The sequence below is a fragment of the Asterias rubens genome, chromosome 10, assembly GCF_902459465.1.
Source record: "Asterias rubens chromosome 10, eAstRub1.3, whole genome shotgun sequence".
NCBI lineage: Eukaryota > Metazoa > Echinodermata > Asteroidea > Forcipulatida > Asteriidae > Asterias > Asterias rubens.
The window spans coordinates 898,989-918,032 of NC_047071.1; the positions used below are offsets into that span (position 1 = coordinate 898,989).

Consider the following 19,044-nt stretch of genomic DNA (forward strand, 5'->3'; position numbering starts at 1 on the left):
CAAAGCCCGGTGCATCACTGGTAATGAAGACTAAAAAATACTAATTTTAATGTACTACCGAGTACTTTTATCACTTTGCTTATAGGTTATTTAATTAGTGATGAAAACACATGAAGTATTCAAGTAAGATTTTAAACAAAGCATACAGGGCCTAATATGACATAAAAATTATTGCAGACAAAGTTTCAGAAATTTTAAATGCACTTTTTGGTCATGATTATCATGAGAACTGAGAAGAGTGCAGATTTTGTGGGTTCGAATCCCACCCATGTTTTCACATGACTCGGAAAGCACTTATTATCACAGTCCAGTCACACATCTCATGATCTGTGTATATGTAAGGGGAAACCAAAATCAGATAGAGTTCAAGAATAAATGAGTATAAATTGTGAGATTTTAAAGACTAAAGAAAAATGCCTTCTTGCTGTTGCAGTACTTCAAATTAAAACAGCGCAATATAACTTTGTAGTGTGTACTAAGTTTGGAGGCATTGTGTATTGGTTGTCAATTAGTCATAAACTGAAACTATAATTTGTAATTTAAATAATACATTTTTATTTTTGCGAATAAAATCAGCATAGTGAATGGCTCACTACTAGTGAAGAGAATCCCTCTTTTTGTGCTGTTCTCAAAAATAGTCAGACTTACATAGAATACGTAGAAGCCTGTTGAGGAAATACGTGTATAAAGTGAACATGTTTAACCGATCCCATCAAGATGTAGCCACCACTTTGGGGATGGAGGTGCCTTTACCTGTATACTGTCACGCTTGTTATAAAGACAACTGTTGTTATAATTTAAAGAGGTTCTGCTTGTATAAAGAGTACATTCTGACTTGTCCTAAAATCTTATTTCTGCTTTGTGTTTTTTCTTTTTGGCTGCCTCTTACAACATTAATGCTTGTAAAAACAGGGCTTGCTCTTAACTTAATATTTTGGCCAATTCAACCAAAACAATTTTGGGTTTCTCACGCCGTAACGTACATGTACCCCCGAAACCAAACACCATTCTTCTAACTTTCTCGCATCAAACAAAACACACACTGTACACAGTTGAATTTTAAAGGGTTGGGGGACGGTTGAGATTAAACTTGGAGTGAAAGTATAATCTTGAATTACATGAAGTGCCAAGGAGACCATCCCATGGCCTCTGTAGCCTTGGTCTTGGTGCCCCACTAAAAGTTTCCTCAAAATTAATACGGCCTTGCCTCTCAAAGATAAACTTCACATCCTTAAACCGTGTATAAATCAAGACGGATTATTTTTGTTTACGAGCCTTAAAAGGTATCTCGTTTGGATAACACTCCGGTAATAAAATACATCTTGTGCAAACGAGCACATGAGCAAAGCTCATAATTTTAAATGAGAACATTATAAGATTGCTTGAATTATTTTCAGTGTAGTTCAATAAAATTCTCTAGTGTCTGGGGTACAAAACCCTTGTATTTCAATCCATGTTTTTTAACCGTTCTAGCAGCGATACACTTGAGCGACGGTTTGATGTGAGCGATAAGTATTATCTCCGCTACACTGGTCGTTGATACCTCACAGGCTGTCTTTCCTTCATGGTTAGTCCTATCCAAATGACAGCCACCTTTGGCCAAGAGCACAATGATCGAGTGCAGGGTCATGAAGTCACTTATCGGCTTATTGTACTGGACAACAACATGGAGGGGGGTACTGCCAAGATTGTCCGTCTTGTTAGGATCTGCACCGCATTCAAGAAACAACTCCACGAGTTTGACACAGGGAAAATAACAGATGTTATTCGTGTGAAAATCATCCACTACCGTGAGCTGATTGACTGCCATGTGTAGCGGGCTGGATCCGTTAGAAGTTCTTGGGTCGATAGAGATAAAGTGGTACACAAGTTTCTTATACAAATACTCTTGCTCTTTTGTTTTCGTAACGTTGCTGTTAGATATGACCATCAAGATGTAGAGTGTTGTGAGAATGTCGGCATCAAATACACTTTGCAACATTTTCATCTCCACCTCTTCTTGGGCAGATTTCAGTTTGTCCTGCCAGCTTTCAAGCTCCATCAACGCAGCTGTGAGTATATGGTAAATGTCCACAAAGGAGACGTCCTCCCCAATGTGGATCATCTGCGAGAAGACTTGAGCGAAGCGTAGGATGTCCTTCTGGATGGAGCGAGTCAGCCGCTGCCGGATGTCCATAGCGTGCTTCCATAGTGTGATGCAGTTTGCAAACTGCATGCTGTCTGCACATACCGCCCCTCTGAAGATGATCGGATGGAGAAGTTCTGGATTCTGCTGGCCGAGGATTCGTTCTCGAATGATCAACGCCTCCATCTGAAGAGAAAAGTGTTCATTCTTGATATCTTTGAGCTCCTTCAATGTTGCACATTCTCTATGGTTGCCGTACGCCGCATGTGGTTCAGTTGGTTCCTTGATGACTTTACTGTCTTCCGTGTCTAGGTATCGATGCAGCATAGCCAGGTAAAAATAATGATATGTCTTAGCGATGTCATAATGTTCCTTGTCGTTTGCATAGGATGATCCCAGTAATTCAAGAGCCTGGATTTTCTCTGTCTTGGAAACTTCTGGCAAAGACATAAGAAACTCGGCAACCTCGGCCATGCCGTTATCACAGGCGACCATGAGTGGCGTTAGTCCGTGCTCGTTCTTGAGCATTTTAGCATCATGTTGCACAAGAAGCTTCACTATTTCCAACCGACCACACTCGGCCGTAAAATGCATCGCTGAAGCACCACAGTTAGCCTGGGCATTCACGTCTCCCCCATTAGCCAGAAGGTACGTCACAACATCGTAATGTCCTTTGTAGCTTGCTATCATGATGCACGTGTTGCCATATTTGTTAGGCTTGTGAATATTGGCGTTATTCTGCACCAAGCATTTCACCACGTCCAACTTTCCATCGTAGCATGCTGCCCTCAGTGGTGTGGAATCTGACACTGTGGAGTGGTTCACATCCGCTTTGTGTTGAACCAAGGACTGCACAACGTCGTAGTGACCAGCACCTGCGGCACTCCATAGAGCCGTAGCGCCCTCAATGACATACCCATTGAATTTAACTGTCCCTGTCTGCTCTGTGTCTACACCATACTGGTCAAGTAACAATTTCACCACAGTGTTGTGCCCGTTTCGAGCAGCAGCAACTAACGAGGTACATTTGTAATCGTCATTCTCGATCAATTCGGAAAGAACTAACTTTGTTATTGCCGGCGACTTGTCGTGAAGTAGCGCCCCCAAAGTTATGGCCTTACCATGTTTTGCTGCGTTGAACACTCGCCGACTCAACACAGAAATACTTTGCAATTGGGGTTCCTGTATTGGTGGCGGGAGAGGTGAATAAATTGGCATTTTTCTTGATTGTCGTTTTGACTCAATCAGCCGTCAGCTTCCCTTTACTTTTCACATTCAATCGCTATTTTTGTTTCCGTGATGTCGGACTTCATGTTGTAGTCGGGCTCCAGCAAGTTGTCGTGTTGACACTTTTGACTGGTCTCTAAACCCCCTCTCATCTGATTGTATACAAATTCAGGCATATTTGTGTGTACCAATGAGTCACGTCCCTAGACGTCTCGTTAAATACGTAAAAATTCGCATTCGACCTCTTTCCCGAATTTCCGTTGATGTACGTGGGGTCGCTCAGTTGAAGTCAAGGTTGTTAATGGGTGCAGAGGAGAGCGCGCCACCATTCTTGGTTTTTTTTCACGCAATTAATGAGCGAAGGCAAAACAAGTATAAAATCTTTCTTTGATTTTGGATGAGCTTGATTGGGCTTTCTTGGGAAGACAACACTCGGATAAATACAACAACCACAACATACTCTCTTTACTTTACATTGTTATTTACACATTTTTATAAGCGTTTTATTACATCTGTACAAATTTAACAAAAACATTTCAATACATATTATCTCTACATAAATGTAACCTCTGAACAGAAACCTGTTAAAATGTTGGTTCCCATAACAACATCTTTAAGATGGGTAATTTAGGAGTACCATTCACTGGTTTGACACCTTGCATGATATGAAACACACTTCAGCACAATGTGCATCTACCATTTCAACTGAATTGGGACCACATCCTTTGCGGTTTGACTCCCCAAAATGATCGACGGCCAGGTTAGGCATGTGTGAGTTTGTTTCCCATCAAGAAATGGGTGTGAACATGAACCATAACCAGAATGATAAATCTTTAAAACTGGACTCAAACAAAGAAATACTTTTTGTGGCACAATAAAGAAAACATTAACTGAACAGACTGAAGGTTTACAACAAGCACTGGTAATGCATCAATCAATCGCATCATGGAGTAATTGCTCCATGATCGCATTGAGGGAAACATGATTTAGAGTTCCTCAAAATGGCCATAGTGAACTACTACGCAAACACTTTTTATGGGCACATTAGCCTTAAAATAAGGCACACATTGGTCAAGCAAATGACTAATTTTTTCATTATTTAGACCAACATGTAACTCATTTTAGGCGAAAGAAAAATATATTTTCAAAGTAGTCTAAAGCACAATGTTAACTTTCGTAAACAGGAGGATTTGACATGGGGTTCAGGTCATGGGGAATGGTCTCATGCGCACTCACATTACAGCATCCCATCCCAGCGCATCTGGATGATGAGGGACCAAGCAAAGGTGGAGGTACGATCAGATGGTACCTAATCTCTAGTCTTAATGATTTTTGTGGTTCCAAAAAAGATCTGTAAAATTATTTTTTTTACTTCAATGTCATCATTCCCCTAGTGGTAAACTTGTATCTGAAATAAACAGTTGGAATGCAGCTTTTGTAGTTTTGTTCTACTTACACAACTTAAATGTATATGTACAGAAATATGACACTCCCATTTTTATAACTTCTGGAAATTATGATACGAACCATCAGCAATACATGTTTTAACAGATTGAGTTGGAAAAAATCTTCTTCAGTGATTGACCATGGTTACTATAGCTCCCTGCGAATGATTTGACCTCACACAAACAAAATACAGTAACCAATCATGGTCGCAACTCAAAATATCATTCATCCCAATACTCTTATCCTCAGGGGTTTGCTACATTTATTTTGGCATAAAATCTTCAGGCATCCAACTACAGGTTGTCAAAATAGATGCAAATGCCAGGCACATAGAGACTTTACTGAAAAATTACCTGACTTAATCTTTTGTGGGTGATTAAGCCCTAAAATGGACAGTTGAATAGAGTGCTTTAATCATGACAACACAGCCCCTTTAAGGCAAAAGCGAATGTAAAGCCATTATTTGTGAGGCAAACAAGCAGTATAAATGCTGTTTCCTAAGTGTGACATAAGCAATTTTGCCCCGCTTTCAAAGTTACCTTGATGTATGCGTAACATGCTCAATGTTGCAAACATCCCAAAACCCAAAGTAGAAAATACTAACAAGATGGCACCTGTTACCACAGGTACATGTACCATCAAACTGCTTTGATGTCATACAGTCCGTCCTCCGGCTGACCAATGGTGTTTAACTGTTGGGTCATCTCCACCATCTGGTCAAAGGTCACACTCAGACCAGACATATGCTGATAGTATTCCTCTTTCTCAACCTGGACGCTGAAGTTCTGAACTCCACATTCCTTGAAAATTGCCATCACCTGTAATTGTTTAGGATAAAGTAGAAATAATTTCCTGTGAGGCACATAATACTACACATTTCCCCCCAGTAACAACAGCCCCTCATGGCTTACAAATTACAAAATCTGTATATAAAAAAAAGCCGAGCAGAAACAGGACTAAGACTTAAAGAGTGGTCCCCATAGTCAAAATCAGTTTGTGATGAACTCATTTTTCAGTAGCTGGAGTCCTTTAAATGAAAGTGGAAAAACATACGAGTGTCTAACCTCGCTTTAAAGGTGTTAAATACAATTTTTTCTTCAGAAGGACTCCGTCTTTCAAAAATGAGTGTAAATAGAGAGTGAAAGTAGTACCTGTTGTATGACTTTTTGTTCGTTGGCATTGGCAGTCACTTGAACGTGGAGTGTTCCAGCAAAATTATCAGCCGAATGACACCAGAAATGATGGTTTCTGTAAGATAAAACTCCATCTAAAAGCTTCACCTAGTGTGGAGAAATAAAATAAATAAAGTTAAATTTATTTACTGGTTAAATGTGATCTTACAGTCAGTGTGAATAATACAAACTTTTTTGTTTTAAATGGTTTTTAAACAAATTTCATTTTCATGAGGCAATAGGGCAGCTCCATGTAGGCCATTTTTACACTGGATAATTATATAAACATTAATTTGGGAGGCTTACAATCCTTACTCGCAGCTAAGAGCTGAATTTAGAAAGACACGGCTACAATGTGTTTGAGAAGCAGGCATGCAAGAAGCCTTAAGCAGCCAGCCACCTCAACCCATTATGACCACAGAGCACAGCCAGAGATCGAAAGTGTTATGGGTTACTTTTGGAGTGAAACTGCACAATTAAAACCTACTTTTTTAAGACCATCTGCAACACTGTTCTCCAGCTCTCCGGGTATTCTCTGCACCAAAATGGCCGCGGTCTGCGTCAGTAGAGGAAGCACACTTAGAAAAATCATTACGGCGATAAAGACGGAGCAGATGGGATCTGCCACAAGGAGCCCAAACTGACCAATCAGGAATGAGGAGACAATTACTCCGACGCTGCCAAGGGTGTCTGCTAAAACATGAAGAAAGACACCTGCAGATGGAGAGAGAGAAAGAGATCAACGCTAGTTTTCAGCTTTTTCCGAACCTCTGCACCAGCTCTACTAGACCCCATCGGATATTGAAGTACATGTACCGTGCCAAATTCACAATTCTCCTAGAGCCTTTCTACTTTCCCAAACCTTGTCTTCTCTTCAGCTCTGGGCTCAATTTGATGTTTGAACCACTGCTTACAAATACATGCTGCAAAGTGATTCTGATTGTTTAATCACAACAAGCCAGTTTTGCCTGAGCTTAAAATAATTACCTTGCATATTTGAGTTTGTCTTTTTCTTGGCTGCCTGACTATTGTTGTGGCTATGACTGTGGCTCTGGCTGACATTGTTATGGCTGTGCCCATGGCTACCAGTATGGGAGTGACTTCCACCTCCTTGTGAATGGCTGCAGCCGCCTCCCCCATGGGCGTGGCTATGCGCATGGCTAAATGCAAAGATGCCAATCATGTTGACAAGTAAGCCAGCGATGGACACAGTCTGGAAGGAAGGTTCAAAGATAATGGATAGTTAGGATGGTTGTCACCATGGTCAAGTGGTTAGACTGCAGGACTTGCAATCACAAGGTTGTGGGTTCGTATCCCCCAGCTAACCACTGATTTCACAATGACTATATGTAGAATAGATATTGTCGATTAGTTACTGAATCACAATTTCTTGATTTGTGCAATTCATAATGAAGTTTTTCCTCAGTAGAAGGCAACTCTACGAGGGAAATCATAGAAATCAATTATTACTACTGAAAGTGCACAAATGAGTGGCAGCAATTGCCTACACTGCCTTTATGAAGTATCAGAACTTAAATAATAATTTCAAATGAGGCCTGGCAGTAAAATCACACAGAAAAATGCACATCTGATAATGGTGGGTTTGATTCTGATTAAGTCCCTAAAGTCACACTGATGGATCACTCACCAATAATCGTTCCGTGTTGATTTCTGGTGGGTCCAACAATCTTCCAATAGCTGCTATGAACACAAAGCAAGCAATGACCACAAGGAACAGACCGTTCACAAAGCCCGACAGAACCTCAACTCTACCGAATCTGAAACGCAAAGGAAGTTCACAGTAAATGATTTGGCCCGATCCTCAGGGAAAGATGGTAGTGTGATGTAATAGACTGTATTTAAATCAATGATTACTGTGAACCAAATCCCCATTGTTTAAGGTGGAATGTTTTATTATGTAGATAGTGTTTGAAGCTTTGCATGGTGTGTAGAATAATGAAGTAGCTATAAATACTGGTTAGTAAACTTGCGGGTACAACCATGTATAATATCTCTTTTAAGGGGTGTTGGCTCTGAAAAGAGCCAGTGTGGACTTGGTATTGGGGTTTTCCTCCCTCCCACATCTTAAACTGGAACTTCCTTCCTTGTCTTCTCTCCATGTGATTGGCTAGTACAGTGTTTAAGTTCACTTTTCTGAGAATCCTCGGCTTCACAACCAGAACTAATAAATGACATGAAAGCCAACTTTAAAAGTTACTCCATGGGCAAGTTGAGGCAAGGGAGGGGGCCATTAAGCAAAGGGCAGGAGGGGGATGGTATATTTACCCGTAGGAGTAAACCCTTGTTGCTTTCCATCTAGACATCACAGCAGCAGACAGTCCCAATACCAGCGCAGTGCAATCAAACAGCATGTGGAAACCATCTGATATGAGACCAAGGCTGTTGGTCCACACTCCGTAAATCAGCTCTACAAAAGTGAACACCTGCAAGTCACACATGAGCAAGGTGTCCATGTAATAAAGAACAATGTATACATGCTGTAAACTATGCATGGTTTTCATCATTTTCTCTCGACTCACACAATGGATTAAGCCTAAACTTTTACAAGTTTGTTATTTCATGTATGCGATTGAACAAACCATGAACACTGTCTGCAAATATTTTGTTAGCTCTAACTAATCTTGTATAAAACCAGGCCTTGAGCTTCGCTCTTGAAGATGCACTTTTTAAGGAAAATGTAAATTTGTATTGGAACCTTGCAGAGGGCACCACAGCAAAAGCACAGTGCACCACGGCAATTGCTGCGGGTGCCTTGTGTGTTTGTTTTGGAACCTTGCAGAGGGCACCACAGCAAAAGCACAGTGCACCATGTCAATTGCTGTGAGGCCTGTGTTACATTTAAGTCCAGTGCACTAGACCCTTCAACCGAGTCACATCTTACCAGATTTATACAAAGGTAGTAGAAGATCTGTCTGGAATCATATTCCTCAAGGATCTGTCTCAAGATGTTTTTGGAGATGGTGACGACAGACTGGGATGTCCTATGGAGGGCGTCGCCAGTGAAGTTATAGAGAGGAAGCCCGCTGGCTGTATAACCCACGAGACTGCCTTTAGCGTTGGTCTTAAGAACAGGGAAGCCAAGAATCATTGTAGCTGTAACGAAAGAAGGGAAAGTAATAGAAGTCAGGGAAATCATTACCAAAGGTACATGTATACAGACCCACAAAAAATGCAAATTTAAACATTCTCACAAACTTCATAATTACATTGGATCTTCCCTACCCACAGCAACTCACCAAATATAAACAACAGTCCACTGAACACAACGCCCCCAGAGATTTCATGCTCAACAGATCCTTCTTTGTCAATCTTGCCAAGGAGTGCCGCCCCATGGCCCCCGTGATCACTCCAGAGGTAGCTCAGCATCACAGCGCTGGTGAATAATGCATACGCACCATAGCGGCTAGTCTTAAAGACGTCTAGCCTGCTGGCACTGATGGAATCTATGTAGTAATCTAAGATGAAGACTATTAGGATGATGGAGGTGAGAGGTAAGAAAAGTGACCACCAGGATTGAACTTGATTCTGGAAAGGGATAGAAGGAGAATACAAAAAATAAACCAACAATTAAAGGGATGGTGTACAATTTGTAATCAAGTTTAAAGTTCAATGGCAATTTTAAAATTTGGGTTACTAGCTGCTGTCGAATAGAGTAAAGCATGTTAAGTAACATTTCACTTTGAAGTAACGTGGCACGAAGATGGTCAAGGTTGAAAATATTCCTTGAAATTGTCACGTTTTTGTTGGATTAGTACAACAATATTAGTTTTGATCTTGCGAATCCAAAGCATCATCGACGATCACTCATTAACGAGTATGATCATCAACCATGTGTACTTCAATTTAGTTAGGATCCCAATGGACTCTGGAGTGGCTGAAAAGTCTGATACTTGAACTTCATCTTCAGCCACATATATGTACAAGGCAGATAAGTCCTGGTTTTAATTGCTGTCCATGGAGCTTTGGGTTCTCACACTTTTTGGAGGGTTTGTTTGTGCTGATGGTTGAAAACAGTTTCAAACATGCAATGGGGTTTTCCGACTATGCTCTTGTGACTTTTAAAGATTTTACAGATTTTCTATTTTATGCAAGTGTGCTGTTTATATGGCCTAGCGGTTAAAGAGCACCAGATTCAAGCTCTGGTGTTTGATTAGCTCAGTGTGGGTTTGAGTCTCGATCATGACACTTCAGCAAGACACTTGACCATGAGTGATTCAGAAAGTTGGGCAAGAAGTGCTTTCTGCGCTACCAGCCAGGATTTTCATTGATGATACCCTAACCTACATGTAAATCCGTTTGGACTGTAAAGGGGTAAACCTGTTTCAGCTCCAGGAGTAGGCGGCAACGGCCCCTGGAAAATATTGTAGCTCACAACCTTGAAGTGGCCTTCAGGCCCTGTGTGTCTGGCGACTTGCATAAAAAAAAAAAAAAAAAGACTTACATCGTGAATGTACATATGGAAGAGGGCCCATGGAAGAAGCATAGCAGCTTGTATTAAGGTGGAGTAAGCGTGTAGTCTCTTAGAGCCACCTATATCCACAGAGAGCTTCTTAGATGTGTTCTTATAAGCAATGTTTACACAGAGTAGAAGTACAAGGAGAAGCACTCCTCCCTATCAGAAAACACAGATATAAAATAATATCAAGCAATAAACCAAGCAATAGGGAAGTTATAAAGATAAATTTAATAAGGTTTATCGTGAATAGCAAAATATCAAGAGAGGGCGCTGTTGAACCCACACAAAGGTAAAGGCGTTGCGTGCGCGAGTCGTAGAAACTGCATAGAAACCGCCCCATGTTCCTTCCCACAACGCATTGCGGTTCTGAATCGCGATAAACCTTATAGAGCAGGACTTGAACCTGCAACATCCCAATTACCTGATGGTTGGTGTAGTGGTGTCTTGCCTCACCTTCTACCTCTGGGACCCCAGTTTAAAACCCATCAAGGCACTATGTTGATTGGGTTTTAAGTTCCTATGTACTTGACTGCAAGCGTTTTTCCCTGGAATAATTCTCTGGGGTGTTCCTCTTCTCGTTTGGCTCTAACAAGAGGGTTGAGAATATACATCCAGACATGCAACGGTGCTCTACCAACTGAGCTTGGTTATCCCATGTCTAATACCATCAATCAATGAAGTAGTTTGGAGGCACATACCCTGTGATCTGACTCATACCCCAACTCATTATTACATGTACTTACCCTGTGGTCCGATACCCCAATCAATGAAATAGTTTGGTAGAAGAGATGAGTTATAGCACTATTGTGATGACCTTCAGCTGTGTTGGTGTAGTGGTTAAGGTATACTTCCTTGAAAACCCTTATTACTAAACTGGTGGTTTGACTTTCCCTTTAATGTGTGGAGTGTCATGGCCTAGTGGTTAAGAGCACCGGATTCAAACTCTGCTGTTTCTGATCAGCAGAGTGTGTGTTCGAGTCCCAGTCGTGAGACCTGTGTCATTAAGCAAGACACTTAACCATTGCTTCGTCTTTCGGATCGGACGAAAAGCTGTTGGTCCCAGGTGTTGTGTAACGAACATAAAAGAACCTAGTGCACTTACCGAAAAGAGTAGGGGGTTTGCCCCTGTGTTTCTGGTTAGATTAGCAGCATATTGCACCTCAGCACCTTGTAAACCAGTGCAAGGTGCTATGTAAAAAGAGTAGGTCTCATAATTAAACTGTAGTCCCACATACCTTACAGGAAATTGTGTATGTTAAAAAGCCTTGAATGTCACTGAGTGACAGAAATGCGTGCTGTATAAGAAGCAACTGTTATTATTATTATCAGAGCGATACTCATTAGCTGAAAGGATACGATGAGCAACTTGTGCAACTTTCAGGTCGACATCAAACAGCAGTAGGGATAAGACAGCAATCAGAAACACAAAGGCACCCCTCGTCTACAATGAATATGATGAAGGGAAAACAAAGGACAAATATAAAAATAATGACTTTGAAGAAGTTGTGGTTGGTTGTTGATGTGGTTGGAAAAACACTGTTTGATCTAACGTTAGTGAGAGAATTGGCTTTTATATGAGAATGGCACTGTGTTCTCAAGCAGACGCTTGTATGTGGATCACATGGTGGCTTCACATTTTGATTCACCTGCTGCATTGAGCACTTAAATAGACCATGATCAAATATAGACTGGCCCCCTGTCCTCATCCGTAAGGACTAGTATTGGTTTCACAGAACCAGTGATATCATTGGATACAATGTATACAGTGTACATGTTCATCCATATAAGTTTGATATGTAAACATGTCTGTAGAACTGGACTGCAAAAAGAATGCGAGATCAACGGTACATCCATACCATGAGACCGTCAATATATTGACGCTGGCTCAAGCCCATTCTCTGGCTAGATAAAACACAGCACTTACCCTAGCTGGACCCCCTCCTCTACTAGTGAAGAGGGCTGCCACTGCCGCTGATACAACCACATCACTGTGATCAAACAGTAGAACAGTCCTGCCAAAACAAAAAACAAACAACAAGTGCTTTATTTACACGTACCTTCCTTCGAAAGTTTCGTGGCCGAGTGGTTAAGAGCACCGAATTCAAACACTGGTGTTTCTGATCAATAGAGTGTGGGTTCGAATCCCCAGCCGTGACACCTGTGTCCTTAAGCAAGACACATAACCATTGCTTCATCCTTCGGTTGGGACGTAAAGCCGTTGGTCCCATGTGTTGTGTAACGCACGTAAAAGAACCCAGTGCACTCATCGAAAACAGAAGGGGTTCGCCCCAGTGTCCTGGCTGTGGCTGCTGTAAGCGCAGTAGCATCTTGTAAACCCTTATAAGGTGTTACATACTTGGGGCTCAGAATTAATCTCTGCAATAACCTATCTTTCTAAAAAAAAATTACATACTCAGCGCCTTGAGTACCTTGTTTGGTAGATACGTACGCTATATAAGACTTTGATATTACATGTATTGTTATTATTCCTTCTCTCTGTAAAAACATTTTCTAGTGAGTTGACCACCCATTTGAAACCATCCACTGCACGGGTAGCGTAGGGTATGGTGGCACAACTGCACAGAACTAATTGGTTGGTGGCTGGTCGCTGTTAATTTTTACTTTAATGTCCATTAACAGTGGCCAGCCACCAACCCAGTCATTACTACACAGTGAAAATTTGGCCGTCACACTATTATTCATTGGTTCAAAACCACAGTGGATGATATTGATTGGTCAGACAGTAAGAGGGTTGACTGTGTACAAGTTATTAACCTTGCATTAACCACATTTGATCATATAGCAGGCTGGCATACATGTAGTTTGTAAGTCATTTAAAACCATAGAGGACAAAGTTATTAATGGTCACACAGTTGGAGGGTTATTTATTACATATGAAGAAGTACATGGTCAAAGGAAAGTTTGACAGGAAATCTTACCTTACAGTTCCGCATAATGTCAACCCAAATATCCAGAGTAATGTAATCAGAGCACCAAAAAATGCATGACGAAAAACACGTACCCACTGTTTAAAAAGATACAGGAAATACGGCAAGTTTTAGTGATATTTGAACTATAACTGACGAGCAGAGTCAAACTGGTCTTTTAAAGGCACTGGACAGGTTTAGTAATTACTCTAAATAGTTGTAAGCATACAAACCGATGAAAATATAACATCCATGAAAACTTACTAGAAACGGCTCTCTCTGAAGTAACGTAGTTTTTGAGAAGGTAATTTCTCACTCAACTAACAGTGAATCACTTTTATTAACTCACCTGTCTTTTACTTAATCTCTTCCCTGATGAAAATGGTCTTTGAATAGGCAATAATAAGGCAGCAGAACTGTGGAGAAGAAAAAAGTCAATTTAAAGCAAACTGCGGTAACTCACAGAGCATTTAATATGTAACAGCCCTGATACCATGGGCAGAGTACTGAACTGATATCTCACATCACTATAACCACTGGACGTTAAGAAACCTAAATCTCACTTACCCAGCTTTGATGAGAAATACAAAGATGATGAGATGGACAACTTTGAGGACGTCATACGCCAGGAAGAGGCCAAGCGCCCTCAAGCATTTCGTAACAACTAGCAAGGCAATATACGGCACCAATCTGTAATACAATGTACATCAAAATGTAGTCAAAGTTAATAAAGGCTCTTCACCACATCAACTTAGAAACCCCAAAATAGCTTTTAAGCTATAATATTTATATATTTAAATATGCACATAATTTTGGGGACTAGCAAATTCAAGAGGTGTGGCCAAGACTGCACCAACTGTCTGACAAAAGTCCAACTAAAAATATGTTAACAAATATAAAACATTTCTTCATTTATTCGGCAGGTCGTGGCAGGAATGGAAACTGGACTCAACATCTAAGCTCTGGTGATTCTGATCAGCAAAGTGCGGGTCCGAAGTCAAGTAATGAGGCTTGTGTCCTTAGCAAGGCACTTTTGCTTCATCCTTTGAAGGATGGGACACAAAGCCGTAAGACCTGTACGCTCTGTAAAATGCATGTACAAAAAAACAGTACCCTTGTCAAAAAGAGAAGGGGTCACCCCACTGGTTGACTGCATAGTGCATGCCTGAGGTGAAGGGCTCATCTAGTTAAGGTTTCAAATAAGAATTGTGTATTTACAACAATGATTTTGTTCGCTTCTTTTTTTTGTATATCAATATAAACCACAAGGGAAACTGACTAGGTAAATTGTGAAGTGATTTTGGGTTGAACAAAGAACTGACTAGAGTGGGATTCAAACCAATGACCTACGGATTAACGCGCCGGCGCTCTACCAACTGAGCTATCTAGCCATATATTGGCGGTAGCTATCTAGCCCTATATTGGCGGTAGGGACACCCATAAATGGCCGACCGTTTTAGTTTGCAAAGTAAAAGGAAAAGCACGCAATTTCGAGGCAAATTTGTGTGGATCATTGTATTCTACTTTAAAAACATCTTTCCAATCATGCATTTTATAACAAATGGTTACAATCGCTTTTTATAGACCAACTCGTCCGATTCTAGGCAACGTGTTCCTTTAAATGAATGGACAGCAATACTGTAAAAGCCATTCAATTGCTACTGCAGTAAGTAGGTATTGGAATGTCCTTACAGACCACCTTAAAAAGCATAAATCATAACAGTTTACTTAGCTATCGAGTCCTGAAATGGTTGGTTAATGAATGAAAGATAAACTTCTAGTTCCAGAAAATCAATAGAGGGATTTTTTGTATAATATATATGGCTCTCACCTTCTTGAACCAACCCTGCCAAGATTTGAACTCCCCGCCAACATTGTGTCAGGAAAATGGAATTGAATGGTCTCACTCTCAATGTTTTGATGTCATCGCTGTGAAGTCAAAATCTGGAGAAAAAGAAATAAAAATAGGGACAGTTGTAGAATGATGGCCGTAATAATAATAGCGCATCGAGCTGTAAAACGAGTTGACTTGGGTCTGAGTTGACTTGGGTCTGAGTTGACTTGGGTCTGAGTTGACTTGGGTACGTCGAGTTGACTCAGGTACAAGTAGACTTGAGTATGAGTTGGGAAAAGTTTCCGTATGGCGCCACCACTTTTTCATTCGAAATAAAATAATATAGTATCTAATTTACCTGATTGATATATCCCTTTTTGTAAAAATGAGTGAAAAAGTGGTGGCGCCATACGGAAAGTTATCCATGAGTTGACCTGTTTTGTTTTCTTTCGAAATGAAATAATTATAGGATATAATTTTCCTAAATGAGATAATGTGGTGGAAGGATATGGATATGGAAAGTTATCCAAATATTTCCACATGCGCAGAATTTATTCATGCAGTTTAATAAATAATTGCAGATGACATAAAGCCGAGGTTACTGCGTGTACATCATCCATAACGATATAGCCGAGGTTACTGCATGTACATCGTCCATAACGTATCAAATTAGATTTATTTTTAGTGCGATACTACCTAGTACTAGTTACCAGCCAGTTACCTAACTCACTTAATTTATCAGACAGCTCGGTCAGACCATGTCTGATGATCATGTCAGACCATTAATATTAATATCAATTTTGGATCCTCAATTTTAAATAATATTGGCATTGCTCAGCACTCTCGCTTCAGTTTCACAATCACAGTCACACCAGTGACCATGGTCATGGTCATGGATGGAGCCTCCACCATCATCATGGTTTGTTTGGGGTAGCCTACTGACACATTAACTCAATTCAAAAGAGATTAATAACTACAAACCTTTCACAAAATAGCAATTAACAAGTTGGCATGTTTGAGGACTTTGTCTTGGTCTTTCCAGATGCAAAATGGATCAATGACGTGTAACCATGTCCGTCACTAAATAATAACTCGGATAAAAATAATTTTATAACCTTTCCCCTTTTTCTTGTGCGCTGCATGAAACCCATACGCCGATCAAGGCATTTTCCCTATCGCGAGACGTTATAAAAAGGGGAACCAGTCTATGAAAAAAATGCTGGACATTTTGTTATAATGCATTTTGTTGTCAATTGAGGGGGTGTTAAAAATGCGCCACATGTCACACTAAACAAGTAACTTTGATTCCAGAATGCTCACAACTTAGCCCTTTTAAAACCAACCAGATAATTATTTAGAGTAATTTTCAGCTCCATGCGGACCGCCGAATGACATCGGTTGATTGAGCAGCGTGAATGGACCGAGGGGCTGCCCAGAGCATCGGTGACCGTTGATAAAGGCTGACGACAGTCCGGGGTGAGTCTCGCCAGTTGCTTGATGTGAGTTCCGTACGGAAATAATCTCCGCAAACTTCTTGAACATCATGGCTACCGAGAAAAAGTGTGCCCCCGTACGGACCGCGAACGAAAGAGTTCGCGTATGGGACCACCCTCCAGCAATGAAGATGGTGGTTGCCGCTATCGTGGCACTGAAGGAGAAAAACGGTTCGTCTAGTCAAGCCATCAGAAAGTACATCAAGGACACATTCCAAGTCGACATGGACAGGCAGGCCGTTTTCATCCGAAAGGCCCTCAATACCGGTGTACAGCAGGGAGTTCTTATCCAGACCAAGGGCACAGGAGCTTCAGGTTCATTCAAATTGGACCCAGCAATGGACAAGACTAAGGAAAAGGCGAAGAAGGTCAAACAACGAGACAAGGTCAAGAAGAAAAAGAAGGAGCAAGCAAAGAAGGCAAAGCTGAAAGCCCAGAAAGCCAAGTCAATTCAATGCACATTTGTTTTTGATGGTGACAATGACAGTTTAAGATGGTTGAAGTATTAACAACGAGTGAAAGGAAGCATGCTAGCCAACCAAGCAGGAAAGTTTTATAAAGCATTCTGCTTTTGTGACAGACAGGGCCCTGGACACGAGGGACACAATGTCAATGAGACCAGATAAGTCAATTTAAATTATCAAAACAACAGTCTTTGTACAAGTGTGTCGATCTACAAGAAGTGATGTTTCGGTTTGCTAGAGAATGACTTGAGTAAACGAGACCTTTTAATATCCGTGATGAGACATTTGCAGTCAAGAAGGAGAAGACCAAGAAAGCCAATAATAACAAAAAAGAAGTCTCCAAAGAAAATCGTCAAGAAGACACACACCAAGAAAGTTGCAGCCAAGAAAGAGCGGCCAAGCCAGCCAAGAAAGACACGAAGCCCAGCAAAGCCGCAAAGAGTCCAAAGCCAAAGGCGAAGAAGGTCACCGAAAGCATGCAGCAAAGCCGATCGACCACCAACAAACCTAAGAAGTGAAATAGCCCATTCCGGGACAACAATCAAATAAGCGAAACAAATTACAAAAGAGACTATTATCTGCATTTGTCTGCGAAATTAAAAATTAAATCAACTCACTAGTCTAACCTAGGTATTATATTATTGTTTTGATTAATAAACAAACCCAAAATGATTATTACATAATAAATAAATAAGTGATTTGAGTAATAAAATAAAAAAATGTATCAAATAATGGCAAAAACAACTGTTGTTTATATAAAATAAATTGTACAAACTTGGGGCGCCTGGCGCTCCTACAGACACGGGGTGGGCCGGGACGTAATAAAATGGCGAACATCAACATCATTATTTGACGCCAGAATTAGGCAAAGCGAGGTAGCATCTATGCGACAAAAAAATGAATAAAGAATGTCACGATCAGAATCGAAATCATTTCATAGTCGTCGCTGTAGACGTTGATATGAGACCTCGTAAAACGTATGTAGAGGTTAGAACTTTACATACACACCTATCAGTTATGGGAAGATTGTCTGTCATGTATGTTATTTTGAACAAGAGTTTGGCAGGTCAGAGGGAAAATGAAACACACTTCTATAATCAGAGTAATTTCCAGTTCGACGCGAACCGCCGAGTGTCGCCGGTTTTTGAGCAGCGTGAATGGACCGAGGGGCTGCTCAGAGCATGCTCAGAGCCACCGGTTACCCTTGAAAAAGGCTGCTGTCCAGCATTTAGTTTTGTACGAGAAGAAAGCCATTGAAAATGGCCATCCGATGGTGCAAAACTTGTTTAAGATTGAGCATTAAACTGTGGTCGAATTGACCCGTTTTAACGTTTGATTTTCTCTCCGACAGCTGTGTGCACAAAAATTCCCATTGGTGAAGCTGTTGAGATCGTCCAATTACCCGCCTACTTGTCAAAAGGTGTGAAAGTCGCCCTAATTTACATTCGAATGCAGGGACATTAAAAGAACTGCGTCTCTCTAGCATTTTTAGTTCCAGAGTTATTGAAAAGATTGGCTGATTTTTCCGGGCCATTTTTTATTAAATATTTTTCCCCCTTTTCGTCACCACGTGCCGTGTTTGGAGGGGTAGCAGATTATAAGAAGCGGAAACGCTTCTCATATTCTATTTCTGAATCGTAAAATAATTATATTTTACATAACTACATTACTTTAAAATGTTTCAAAAAAAAAACAAAAAAAAAAAAACGTTATACTATCGAAAGCTGCCGAAGGCTTCAACACCCCATAAATTACTTTATAGGCAATATTTTTGGGTATCTTCTTTTGGTAACAATTATGTTTCGGGCTTAACATTGAAATGCACTCACCCGCTAACCGTGTTCGCTAACAATACCTGGGTGCTGGTTCACTCAGCTTG

General features: G+C 40.7%; 3 protein-coding genes across 3 annotated transcripts; 1 reads left to right on the top strand and 2 right to left on the bottom strand.

Moving 5' to 3' along the window:
- Positions 1-7: 7 nt before the first annotated feature.
- LOC117295518 (protein fem-1 homolog B-like) lies at positions 8-3,451 on the bottom strand. Its single transcript, XM_033778210.1, has one exon. The coding sequence runs from the start codon at positions 3,341-3,343 to the stop codon at positions 1,394-1,396; it is 1,950 nt and encodes a 649-aa protein (XP_033634101.1). The 5' UTR covers positions 3,344-3,451; the 3' UTR covers positions 8-1,393.
- Positions 3,452-4,527: 1,076 nt separating this feature from the next.
- Positions 4,528-16,378, bottom strand: LOC117295520 (zinc transporter 5-like). The gene is made up of 17 exons (XM_033778213.1): positions 16,190-16,378; positions 15,206-15,318; positions 13,942-14,064; positions 13,724-13,790; positions 13,387-13,472; positions 12,372-12,459; positions 11,804-11,888; positions 11,191-11,267; positions 10,433-10,603; positions 9,228-9,516; positions 8,873-9,084; positions 8,257-8,414; positions 7,619-7,748; positions 6,958-7,183; positions 6,458-6,684; positions 5,950-6,078; positions 4,528-5,616 (listed from the first exon to the last, which is right to left on the bottom strand). The coding sequence occupies exons 2-17, from the start codon at positions 15,247-15,249 to the stop codon at positions 5,437-5,439; spliced, it is 2,292 nt and encodes a 763-aa protein (XP_033634104.1). The 5' UTR covers positions 15,250-15,318; positions 16,190-16,378; the 3' UTR covers positions 4,528-5,436.
- Positions 16,379-16,751: 373 nt separating this feature from the next.
- LOC117295537 (histone H1.1, embryonic-like) lies at positions 16,752-17,683 on the top strand. The gene is made up of 2 exons (XM_033778235.1): positions 16,752-17,175; positions 17,457-17,683. Exons 1-2 carry the CDS (start codon positions 16,752-16,754, stop codon positions 17,681-17,683), a joined length of 651 nt encoding a protein of 216 aa, XP_033634126.1.
- Positions 17,684-19,044: the final 1,361 nt, after the last annotated feature.

Excerpts from the sequence above, each read along its gene's own strand:
- LOC117295518 (XM_033778210.1), bottom strand. The coding sequence starts at position 3,343 with ATGCCAATTTATTCACCTCTCCCGCCACCAATACAGGAACCCCAATTG.
- LOC117295520 (XM_033778213.1), bottom strand. The coding sequence starts at position 15,249 with ATGTTGGCGGGGAGTTCAAATCTTGGCAGGGTTGGTTCAAGAAG. Across the intron at positions 7,184-7,618 it reads TCAACACGGAACGATTATTG|ACTGTGTCCATCGCTGGCTT; the intron begins GTGAGTGATCCA and ends CCTTCCTTCCAG. Across the intron at positions 6,685-6,957 it reads GACAAACTCAAATATGCAAG|GTGTCTTTCTTCATGTTTTA; the intron begins GTAATTATTTTA and ends CTCCATCTGCAG.
- LOC117295537 (XM_033778235.1), top strand. The coding sequence starts at position 16,752 with ATGGCTACCGAGAAAAAGTGTGCCCCCGTACGGACCGCGAACGAAAGA. Across the intron at positions 17,176-17,456 it reads ATGCACATTTGTTTTTGATG|TCAAGAAGGAGAAGACCAAG; the intron begins GTGACAATGACA and ends AGACATTTGCAG.